Raw genomic sequence first — 12,910 nt, 5'->3', positions numbered from 1 at the left:
TTCAACTACCTCAGGTGCTGACCTCTAGTGGTCAGAAAGGGTGCACTGCAGAATGGTTCAAGGAAATCCATTTTGCTTTACACCCTACAGTAAAAGTGGATAGTATGACTTCATTATTAACAGTAGGTGGAGAAGTAATGAGAAAATGGTAGGTATATTCACTGTATCAGATACGTAAAAAGTCAGCAGTAAAAGTGGGATTGTAACTTATTATTGCAAGTTCTACATTTTGTTGAGTCAACTGTAAATTATTCAGGGAGGTAGCTGCATTAACATCTATCTCTAGGAAATAAATATATGTGATACTAAGTAAATTAAAATAAAAAATATCCAAATATCCATGCACTAGTACCATTTGATTCTTTGAAGTAAGGTAATGTCCATGTAAAGAATCTTCCCTCTTGTGCTACAGAATCTTCATCCAGAATGTACAACCAGCTCATTGATATATGGCCTTGAAATATGGGGAACAATGTAGTTACTGTATTTGACTTAAACTGTGTCACATGAATTTTCTATGGGATGCGTATTATAAGGAATTGCAACTTGTACAATATATTTCACCTATCATATTAATGTCTAGTCTTTCTTTATGTAATTCTGATGACGGCTTATTACTTACATTCTTTTCCATACAAAAGTGAACATTTTTCTCAGTATTTCTGCAGAATTGTTGTTTAGCGTTCCAGAAGAGTTTGCAAATGTGTCTCATAAATCATTGTAATGAGCTGGTTGTATTAGTAGGAGAAGGAACGGAAATGTAACTCTGTTATGTGGATAGACACAGCATTAGTCCAGACCTAATTCAAGTACAGATTTATTAACCTGCATACTGAAAGACTTCCAGGAAACATGAAGCAGGCATTGGAAATATTTTTTTTCTGTACTGTTGTTAGAGGTAGAATAAAGTCTACATGATAGACATTCGTTAGAGGTCAGAAGGAGAGAACGTCAGCACTCAGATATTGATCAGATATTATCTTTTTGGCAGTCCTGGACTTGGTGGTCAGAGCTGTAAAGGGACCAGCGTGGAGCACATGGTTTGTGAGAATTCACCATGTCCCAAAGGAGGTGCCAGTTTTAGGGACCATCAGTGTCAATCTAATGACCGTAATGTCAACAAGAAGAAAAGCCTCCTTACAGCTGTCATCATGGATGGTAAGCCTTTCTGTCTTTTATCTTTAATTTGTTAAGTTGGATTCACATGTGTCCAACAGTCTGGACCTGTACTAAGTGGGAACAACTGATGCAACACTCTGGATCTGCACCTGCTATCCTATCCAGTGCCCCATAGGGTGAAATGGGGTTTGGTACTGGACCTATAGATGATCTGGTATGGTTGAACCAGGTAAAAATGCTGCCCCGTTTTTTGAGCTGGTACAACTGGCAACTATGCTTGATCACCGAACATATGCAAACACAGTCCTAGTCTTATTAAAGTGTTGTAAACATAAAAGTGCAGACATGACAAAAGTTTTAATCATTCTGGGTCTGAGTGTGTGCTACAATAAGCAGGGAGAGAAATAGTTATCAAGATGGTTCTATAGACTTACATTAAAGGGGTTGGTAAAATTGCTCAGTGTACAGTATTAGTAAGTGTACTCACAGCTCTTACTGACAGCAGCTCCCTAATGTACCTCATAGAGCTAAAATCAGACTCCCCTCCTCCAGGCTGGGCTGTCCTGCTCTGTGGTGAGGCTGTCCATAAGATGGCTGACATGGAGAAGCTTGTGACCATGCTCCACCCCCCACGTGTTCTCCATTGGCAAATACAGGCTCAGTGGTGGACAATTGGGGTGGGACATGGCCATATGCTCCTCCATGTCGGCCATATTATGGACAGACTCACCAGAGAGCAGGACAGCACAGCCTGGAGAAGGGGAGTCTCAATTTAGCTCCATGGGGTACACAGGGAGCTGCTGTGAGTATATACACTTACTAATACTGTACACTAAACTATTTTACTATAAAGTGGCCAACCCCTTTAAGTGTCTATCTCTGTCATATGGTACTGAGATGGGAATGTGCTTAGCACACAGTTCCCCCAGCTCATTCTAGTGATTGGCCAGTGTTTGAACGCCTAAACCACAATCAATCAACATTTTGACATGTCAGAGGCTTTTTATTACGTGTCAATTTCATGTTATTCTTTCTATTTATCTTCCAGATAAGCCATGTGAGTTATATTGTACCCCTGTTGGCCGAGATACCCCAGTGCTGGTGTCAGACAGAGTCCTAGATGGAACACCATGTGGTCCCTACGAGGCGGATCTCTGCGTTCATGGCAGGTGCCAGGTGGAGTAACTCACGTTTTTTTTTGCAAGCACTTTTGTACTCTTCTCGGGTTACTTTGTTTGATAGTCTAGGGCAAGATGAAGTAATGTTCTATCGCCTTCATACTGTTTGCTGGTTTCCATCTTCTGCTATCATGCGGAGCAGAGATTCCCATTTCTCGGTAGTATAAACTAGCCCCTCATTTCTGATAATTATGCTTTCTCTATTTATTTACATTCTGTACAGAAGTTTATATTCATTTCAAACAAAAAAAGAGTTGTGTATTGTTAGACTTTCTCTAAAATCACAGAAGACATAGACAGGCTGCTTATTGAATCTAGGTAAGGGAAACTCCACATCATTTACTGACTACATCAAGAGTTTCTTTAACAAAATATACATGTAAAAACTAATGGAAGCAACATTGTTCACTAACTCCGCTACAGTCATCTATCTCTGCAGGCGTTACAATAGTCTCACAAGTGCTGACGTGATCTGTATTCAGGCAAATCATGTAATGTGCCAACCAATAGAAGCTGTATCAATGTTACTTTATACCCGTCAGTGGTCAGTAGACAGACCAGTGTTGAACAAGGCGTTGGTGCTATCTCCAATACCTGGCCATTTCAAACATATATGTCCATCAAATGTTCAGAAGGGGTTAATGTTTGTTCTTTTTTTATTATTATTATTTCTACCAGATTGCAAAAAGCATTGCTCCTAGAACCTCTGTTACTAAAGTAGTTTGGTGCGCGTATGGCAGAGTATTTCATCATTCTTGGCAGGTTCTATGTTCTGAACAAGATCTTACTTGGAATCTTGGTTGGGAAGCAAGGTGTCAGAATGAAACAAGTATAAGTTGTTGCTATATTTCTTATAGGACCAGGTCTTAAGTTGATCATGCACATTAGATATGTGTAGGCCAAACCCACCTTTTTCGCCAGGATCAGTAACCATGTGATGTGTATAGGGGCAGATTTGAGGGAAGAGAAGGATTGGGAAAGTTGGATTGCAACTTCTTGATCCTTTTGTAATGATGGAGATAAGCTGCTGCCAGAGGGAGTTTAGAACACATGCACGTTTTACAAGGTGTACATTTGTATGGGGTGGATAGAAGCATTGGCAGAAGCCCAGGGATACATTGTGTGGTGGTCATGAAAGTAGGAATTACTAAGGTGGTTAGGTTAGTAGTCTTCTGATCCCAATGCAGTTCTTGGTGGTTGCAGTGGCTTGAGGTATTCCTGTTACTGCTGCAGCGGCGACCCATGCATCGTGCCGCCGCCGCACCCGTTCCTGCCGCCCTTGATTGGTTCCTTGCACCTAACACTCCCCTGGTCTCACCTGCCCTGACTCACCCCTGTTGGAGCCTCTGCATGCTAACCCTTAGCTTGTGGTCCCAGCTTCCCTGCCTTTGACTCTTGGTTCCTGTCCTGTGAGTCCTGCCTGAGATTCCTGCTGTGATCCTGCCTGCTGTCCTGCCTACGTGTCTTCAGCTGCGCCTTGCCTGCCACCGCTAGCAAGCCAAGCCAGGTGTAGCGACCTGGGGGTTGCCTGCCGCAGAAAGCCCAACCCACCTTGTGGATCTGATTCAGTGAAAAGTCATTTTGGTAGACACCAGCAATGTATAGGGGAAAAGCTGTAAGTCCGTACAGGACAGGCTCCTGTGTTTCTGATCAGAACAAGCACTTGCCCACTCAGCCAGTCTGGGAATGCAGTGGTGGCCACTGATTGGCTGAGCAGGCAGCTACACGTGCCAACCTTGTACACAGGAAGTGATGTGCATCAGGATGGAGCTCTGTAACAGCGGAAACAGGGCTGAGGGGATGGTAAGTATAATTTTTTAAAATCTTTACCACCTCCTTGATCTTATTCAAAACAACAAATCTCCGGAATGCCTTGTTAGCTTTCCTTACCATTCGGACCTCCTCAAGAAAAAACTTGCTTTAACCGCAATACTGCACTTATTTTCTTAACTGCAGTTCTGCACTGTTTATGTGAACACATACATAGAGTCCAGCAAGTTCTGACTACATATGTATGTGCACATTTGCTTTGGGGTAAGAGTGCATGTTATTCCGATTGTCTCATAAAGCTGTGTTAATCAGATAGCGAGATGGAAAGAGTTCTACAGAACAGCTGGGAGGGTTCTATGCCAGCAAACTGCTGGAAGTGCTCAATCAGCAGGTTTGGGAAGTGGAGGAAGAACGGAGGGATGTGTTCAGCGGAATAAGTCACAAATGTAGCACAGGATTTAGCTTTTCAGTAATGTGAACTTCCAACCTGTGAGTTGCTGGAACACGGCAGTAAACTGCATTCTCTAAGCTCTTCTTACTCTTTTTGCTGTAGTGTAAATTCTCATTTCAGGTTTGTTAACCTACTCACTGTGCAATGGTTTATATTTGTGGAAAATATCTATTGATCAGTCTTGCATTCATTCTAATGAAAACACTGAAAGGCTATGTTCACACAATGTCAAAAATAAAGAAAAGGCGCTCGGTTTTGATATTTTAGAAAACGTCAGTTTTTGCCGCGATTTAACTGACTGCAATGGCAATGCATTGAAGTCAATGGAAAGATGGAAGTCCAATGTGCACTATGTATTGAATAACGGACGTTTTAACCGATGACGTCAAAATAATGAACGTTTTTTGCAAACAGCGGACGTTTTTTTTTAGTTGTTCACACACAGTTTTTCTTTTTCCACCGTTCTTTCTCCGTTTTTACTATTGAATTCAATGGACTTTTCAATTAAAACAAACTCAAAGGGCAATTAGTAACTCCAAACTAGAATAGTGTGCAAACACCAGTCATTGCACTAAGGGGAGGCCAGACAGCTAAATTACGTCTGTTATTTTAGACTCAAAATAGTGGATATCATTTTAAACGGAGCTGAAAAAAAATGTTGTGTGAACATAGCCAAATACTGATGACAAATGTATGAAGCAAGAAGCACATCCCACTTAAAGAGACACCTTTGCAATTGTTTTCAACTTTCTATATTGTCTTTCTTGATCATTTCCAACCATGACAATAAGAGATAAGCTAAATCCATCAGACATACTTTCTGCCCTCTCACTGTTACAAATAGCAGAAATGTTGTGGGGGTTACTTACCGGCTCAAAGAATTGACAAGAGGGAGAGAAGCCCTGAGGGACAGCTCACATAGGCTGGAGAAAGAGAAGAGTAGTGTGCAATAGAGAATCCTTTAGACTATGTATAAATGCAAAGATAAAATAGAACTGATGTTACAAAAGTATGTGTTCCTTTAATACATTCCTCTTTTGTTCTGGGTACACACTATTGATTTTTCTGTGTACTTTTTAGGACCATAATACAATAAATATAGGGGAAGCCAGGGATGCTGGAACACATATTAGCAAAGGAAAACTTGAGCAATTCAACTGTTGCTCTGCATTCCAGAAAAGTGAAAAGATTGGAGCTAATTCCTGAAATGTTTCTGTGTCACATAACCGAGCTTTATAGCTTTCAGCACTAGAGTCAGTCTATGTCTCTGCTTTAATTGTCAGGATGCGACAAGATGCCAAGATCTCGGATGCTGCTCTGCTTCACTACCAGTAGACTATACTTCCACAGGAGAAATACTGTACATTATTTGGTCTGATTTACTCTCTTCATTTTGGCTTTGTGTCACTTCCATAGAGTTTGCATGGCAGGACACAATGCATGCTCTAGTGCTACTTCAAGCTCCTTCTCACCTCACTCATTGGGAAGGTCCCGGATGTGGGGTCCCTGGCAGTCTAACATTTAGCATCTAAATCCCATTTTTAGTCTGTTAGTTTGGGACATGAATATTCATTCTCTTATCTTGTCTCTGAAGCTATTTCTGGGATGGCCATTTTAAAGTACCATAACTGATCGGGTTATATCTAGAGGTGAGCGAACCGGGTTCGGGTTCGAGTCCATCCGAACCCGAACGTTCGGCATTTGATTAGTGGCGGCTGCTGAACTTGGATAAAGCTCTAAGGTTGTCTGGAAAACATGGATACAGCCAATGACTATATCCATGTTTTCCACATAGCCTTAGGGCTTTATCCAAGTTCAGCAGCCACCGCTAATCAAATGCCAAAAGTTCGGGTTCGGATGGACTCGAGCATGCTCGAGGTTCGCTCATCTCTAGTTATATCCCATCCTTATGAATACATGCATAGTATAACTTTTTCAGTCTTTCTCTGGTATGCTCAGCTGCCATACCTAGACATCTTTCTGCCTTGGCAGTCACAGTGAGACAATTTTCCCCTTCCTCTTGTGATGAGAAATACTTGCTGAATCTCTGCTTGTACTCTGCTTAACATTAAAGGGGTTGTTCTCCAATTCTTTTTTTCTTTCAAATCAACTGGTGCCAGAAAATGTTAAAGATTAGTAATTTACTTCTATTAAAAATCTCAAGTCTTCCGGTATTTATCAGCTGCTGTATGTCCTGCAGGAAGTGGTGTATTCTTTTCAGTCTGACACACTGCTCTATTCTGCCACCTCTCTCCGTGACAGGAACTGTGCAGAGCAGCAGCAAATCCTCATAGAAAACCTCTCCTGCTCTCGAGACTGGAAAGAATACCACTTCTTGTAGGACATACAGCAGCTGATAAGTACTGGAAGACTGGATATTTTTTAAAGAAGTAAATTACAAATCTATATAACTTTCTGGCACCAGTTGATTTGAAAGATTTTTTTTTAATTGAAATACCCCTTTAGGCTATGTTCACACGCTGTACAAGACTGACCATTCCGTGACCATGTGTATACACTCTGTCCAGGATTCCCTCAGCCTGCAGCACAACGTAAGTACCGCAGCAATCATGGCCATTGTAACAATGACTGTGATTAAAGGGGTCTTAAAGGGGTGCTCCAGCATGGGGGCACTTTCTGGGGGGGACCAGGGAGGAGGTGGCTGAAATAAAAGACGTCCACTCACCTCCCCGGTTCCAGCGGCGGGTCATTCATTGCGGCGCTCCGGTACCCGGCCGCTTCCTGGTGTCTGACGCCGCCCGAGACGCTATGTCTCAGGGCCGCTCAGCCACTCAGTGAAGTACGCTGATTTTTTTTTTTTTTACTAGAAAAAGTTTCTTTTCTACTTTTTCAACAGAATTCACACATGTGCGTGTATACAAGCAAAGATGATCCTTTGTAAATACTGTGGATGACAACATGTTTTATGGGCACGTGTTCATTGCAATACTACAGTGTGTGGCTGCCCTTGGCTTCCCCAAGTGAAAACAGATGATCACTGGGGGATAGGCAGTGCTGTCATGTAGCAGTTGAAGAGTCTTCTTTATGTGTTTTTGACTGCCGAAAATATAAACCGTGCAACACTGTAACGGTTATTAGAATAGTCTGTGCGTTCACCAAAGCAGCTACCTATCAATCAAAGAATGCAACTGGCTGGTTTCACACTTTGCTGTTTTATTTGTGTTTTAGCTTACCTTTTTGTTTTGGGTGATGAAATCCCAGGTTCTCTATGTGAGTTCATCAACAACAACAAAAAAATTACAGTTAAAAACGCAACAATACACACAGTGAACCCAGCTTAAAGTGACTGTACCACCAGGCCCAGGCTAAAGCACTGGAGGCGGGCCGACCCACCCTTATAGTGGGAAGAAACTCCAGCCCCTCCATGACGTGACTCCATTAGAATCAATGGAACCCTATCATAGAGGGACTAGGGTTTCCTCCCACTAAGGGTGGGTCGGCCCGCCTCCAGTGCTTCAGCCTGGGCCTGGTGGTACAGTCACTTTAAGGCTATGCTCCCATTACGCACTAACAAAGGCTGTTTTTTTAGTGAACAGCAGTTTAACGCAAAACACGGGCATTGTTGTAAAACTATATTGATGATGATCAACTATAATTCCGGCCGTTGTTTGCGCTCAAGAGTCCTTCCTTGTAACATTTATGTGGCGTGTTCACCAGGTTTCCCCTCTGCAGGCTCCATAATTTTTAGTTGTCCCTAAGCTAGTGGGTATAGACCGGCTGTTATGATGTCTCCCATACACAGCACACAGTGAGGACATCCTGCTCTCCTGTATTTATTTAATACACTCTCAGAAGCAGCAGTGGCACTGATGACATTAGATACAGTAGCAGTACTGAGCAGTATAAGCTTTAAATAAAGCACTAGGAGATATATAAAACTCACTAAATCTTTCATTAGCCTTTCTATATGTCCCTTTCTGTTTTATTATGCAGCTCTCTTTTCCTATCCCCTCACCAGTACATGGACCTTAATAGGCAGCTTGTAATCTGATCTTCCAGTGAGCTGAGTGTAGTCTTTTAAGATGGATTTTTAGCAGTTTTTTAGACTGAGGCGTTTGGGCCGAATGGTGCACTTGGAGGCTAAGGAACACCCCCAGTGCTCCCAACAGGCTCATTTACATATTTATTTCTATTAAAGTACTCTGAAACTGCAGGACAAACAAAGAAGAGAAGAGCGACCCCGGAAAAATGAGGTACATGGCTGCAGGGAGATATCAGCAGGTTCATTTGCACAAACCTGCTGATAGTTTCCCTTTAAGATGGTGCTTTAACCCCTGTTCCTGCCACTAGCAGGTCATCTAGTACTCATGTAAGTGCTATGTTTTTCTGTGCCAGACTGAAAAGGTAAATAAATGTAATGACGTCATAGCCTCTCATAGTATCTGAGCCCATGGATAGCTAGTTTAGAGGGGCTTAGTGATCAATGCCTTCAGTGGATCAGGAAGGTATTGGTGGCATTAGGAGGGATCCATGAAATCTGAATGTATGGAGTGCCCTAATTCCACTGACAATCCCATATATTATATTTAACCCTTTATTCTACATTCTGTATACCTCTGATACAGTGGCAACTAATCCTCTGTATATCTAAAGTGCATGGCAGCCTTTCCTCATATTATCAGAACCTCACATTGGAAAATATAGTCCCTGGTATAACATCTGGCATCCATAAGGGTAAATCACCCTGTGAGACTGGTTAATACAGTAACATATGGGAGACATTAGGAACTACGTCAACTCGCTGAGATGTTTCTGACTTGATTTGGGTCGGAGCATTGACCTTGTTTGCTGTAAAACCACAGTAACTGGGCCGACACTGTTGTACCTAATTCCAGATATTACTCCCCTGCTGCCATTGTTTTAACCTGTAATCTGCTGGAAGTGTTTGTAAAAGGTGCTCAGGTTTACGGTGTATCCTTTCATACCATGGCAGTAGACTGCATGAGTGTTGATCTCTGTGGGAAATGGGTTAATAGTTGCAGTTAAGCTGTCTTTGGCAAGTCAGTAACATGAGTCCCTGCGAGGCCCCTCTCTATATCACCTTGATTACAGTAACATTTAACCTCCATTTCCCAGTTCCCCTCTGTGTACTGGTTGTATTATGGAGAGATGGTGTCAACTTCCCTCATGTGATGCTCGGCTCTTCTACCCCGCTTCCTTATTAAATTAGTATTAGGGGGAGACCACCTTTGTCCTGGAGCGCTGCACTATATCATTTCCTCCTCTTTGTGTACTTCTTCGGGATATACATACAAAATACATATTTAAAAATGGCCGTTCTAAACTCATTGTATTCTGACAGCTGGCAGCTGGAACTGCTTACAGACCACTGAGCCCTAAATCACAAAGCCATCTTTTCATTTGCTTTCAGCTACCTTGTTTGCTTCAGTGCCAGACATTTTGATTTTCATTTAAAGTGCCCAATGTGTACCCTCCTATGGGCATAAGAGGCAAACCAAAGCATGTTTGGCCACACAGCATTCTACATATAGATTTTTACATTATAGGAATTGATGGCATAATACTAGGAAATTCTTTAATTGGAAAGTCCCCTACCGATCCTCAAAAGGAAAGGGTCATAGCACTATTTAAAAGGGAATGTCAAAGATCACATAGATGGTTTGGTTAAAGGGGTTCTAAAAGTAAAATAATCAATAATTCTTGTTGTTTTTTTTCCCCTTAAAAGGGTTGTCAGATTTTTCTAAAATTTGATCACGTGGGATTATGTCAAGAGAACCTTTACATAGTTACAAAACAAAAGACATCCAGTTCCGCCTTTAGTGTTGATCCTTTCCACCGGTTTTCTTCACATTGCAGCAATTATATGTCTAGTCCGAGTAGTATATGGCACAGGGGTGGTGGGCCAGTGCTGAGGCAGATTAACTTTAACATAGGCCCAGGGCTGTTCACCAAGCCTGGGCCCCTCCACCCCACTGTAACTATGGCAACACTAGCGTGGTGTTCATAGTGCAGGATAGATAATGTCATAATGCCCTGAATTGGGTAAAATTGCTGTAGAAAAGCCACGATTTTTTGCAAATCATGGCAGAACAAAAGCCAGGAGACATTTCACCACTGTCAGCCTTTTTGGGTGGCCATGGGCCCCCAGGAGCTTAGGGCCCCTGGCTACCACCCGAAACAGACCTATTGTAATCCGCTATTGGGCCAGTGATTGGCTGATGCATGGTTACATGGATAGCTATGTAAGCAAAGCCAGCGGGGAGGACCAGAGTAATGGTGCTGGAAGCAGTCAGGATTTGTAAGTCTAGGTGGTTGTCAGATTTTTAGATAACTCACACAACCCATTTAAAACCTGGATCTTAACCCTCTGTTTAATTCTAGTAGTCTAGTAATACTTTACTTAGCGGTCAGACATGCACATTTCCTTTTTCCTTGCATCTGTGGGCATTACCTTTGCAGGGAAACCACGCATGCTTACTACTATTATTTATTATGATTTATTGTTAGTCCTTATGTGTAAAGCAATGGTATTAAACTTAATAATGCCAAAATGATCCGTCTCTTCTATCATATGCGCAAAAACTGCTAAACAGTATAGGATATTAAAACAAGAGGTCAGGTAACTGCATAATGTCCATCTTTAAAGGGCTCCTTTTCGTTGTGCGTCACTATGTGCACCATATAAAATCTGGAAAAAATCATTTGTAACAACTTGTCTTTCATGTAGAAAATCGGCTGTGATGGGATTATTGGTTCTGCTGCCAAAGAAGATCGTTGTGGGGTGTGCAATGGTGATGGCAAAACCTGCAAAGTTGTCAAAGGGGACTTCAACCACACCAAAGGGATGGGTGAGTAAGTAAGGCCAGCATAGACTGTTACCTGGCACTCACAAGAAATCCAACTGAGCTCTTTCCGCATCTTCCCCAAGAACACACACAGTCTTATCAGCCATACTTGCATGTTCATTTCTATAGGAAAGAGAGAAAAGTTATAGTCATCCTTCTCTGGCGGCAGCTTAGTGGACAACAGACTATCAGGCTGCCCCAATACATGTCAAATCATTGGCCAAACCACTGGGTTTCTCCACCTTTTGTATATTCTATCTGATCAGCTTAATAGGGTATTCCACCTATCTATAGTATGGGTAGAACAAACTGTTGGGAGTCCAACTGCAGAGACCTCTACTTATCCTGAGAACAGGGATAGAAGTGTTACCAGAATGAATGGTGTGCACCACACATGCACGGCACGCTCTCCATTCATTCTCTATGGGGCTGCTGAATATTTCCAAGGTCAGTGCTCAGAAATGTTTGGCAGCCCTATAAAGAATACATGGAGCACTGCATGCGCACATCATTTATTCTGGGGGCAGTTTTGCCCCTGGGATCAGTGGGGGTCCAAGTTCTGGAATAGTGGATAAACAACTTAAGATGGGAATACCCCATTAAGTCATTTTGGCATATGCACAGGACAGTCAAGATGCACGTTCCACCTCGGAGACCTTTACTTACTGTATTTCTAGAACAAGGGCCCTGCTAGCTAATTTGGGGACTACAGAAACAGCATACCCCACGATGCTACGCTGTTTACGCAACACATTGTCGATGAGAGTGATACGAATAATTAAACTGGAATCACTGCCGTAGAGATGGGTGCAGGTCTCAGAAGTGGAATGTATATCTATCAGACTCTTGTGGATATGCCAAGATATGTGAGAGAGGAAAACACTTGGTTCTAGATTATGAATTCTTATAGCTCTGTGTTGTACTGTCTTCTGTTTTTTATACTACAAATGCAAGACTAAATAACCAACTGGGTGGTACTACTTGGAGGCGTGTTCCTACATAACGCTAGCTTTGATTGGATGGTGTCAGACAGTGTAGCGACCCAACAGGTAACACCTAGTTGGCAATTTACTCATAAAGTTCTGGGAGGAATAACTGAGGAACGGCTCAACATGCAGTTATAAGAAAAGAGTCTCCAGAATTCTTATTTTATAGGGAATACAAGTATTTAGTCAGAGAGACCACATGTTCTCATTAAATAATCCCTTTAATCATTAAAGTCTTTATTATACTGAAGGTATAGTTATTTCCATTAAAACGTGCTTGTGATTATGTTATTATATTTTATATTTACTATACTTTAACATTCTAAATTCATCACCAAAGCAGGAAAATAGCCATACTGCTCATTCTTATTATATTCACACCTTAAGGCTTAGTTCACGCAGCGCATATCTTCTATTAATCACGGCCGATTTGCAACAACGGCCGTGATTAATAGAAAAATTACATTGTGCTGCAGACAATGGAATCCCGGCCAGAGTGTATACACACAGTATACGCTCCGGCTGGGATTGCAAGCGCTTGCTACGAAAACTGACATGTCACTTTTGTGGGGCCACTAT

The 12,910-nt window shown here is 42.0% G+C and overlaps 1 protein-coding gene across 1 annotated transcript in view; it reads left to right on the top strand.

Moving 5' to 3' along the window:
• The window catches only part of ADAMTS17 (ADAM metallopeptidase with thrombospondin type 1 motif 17), a 191,678-nt gene that overhangs the window by 120,441 nt on the left and 58,327 nt on the right, over positions 1-12,910 (top strand). Inside the window, exons 13-15 of the mRNA XM_069985227.1 lie at positions 992-1,158; positions 2,168-2,295; positions 11,228-11,348. Coding sequence (XP_069841328.1) covers positions 992-1,158; positions 2,168-2,295; positions 11,228-11,348 — 416 coding nt within the window. The remainder of the gene's footprint in view (positions 1-991; positions 1,159-2,167; positions 2,296-11,227; positions 11,349-12,910) is intronic.

Source organism: Dendropsophus ebraccatus, chromosome 1 (assembly GCF_027789765.1).
Source record: "Dendropsophus ebraccatus isolate aDenEbr1 chromosome 1, aDenEbr1.pat, whole genome shotgun sequence".
NCBI lineage: Eukaryota > Metazoa > Chordata > Amphibia > Anura > Hylidae > Dendropsophus > Dendropsophus ebraccatus.
The sequence above is the reverse complement of the archived record's forward strand: the minus strand, read 5'-3'. Positions and strand labels throughout refer to the sequence as shown.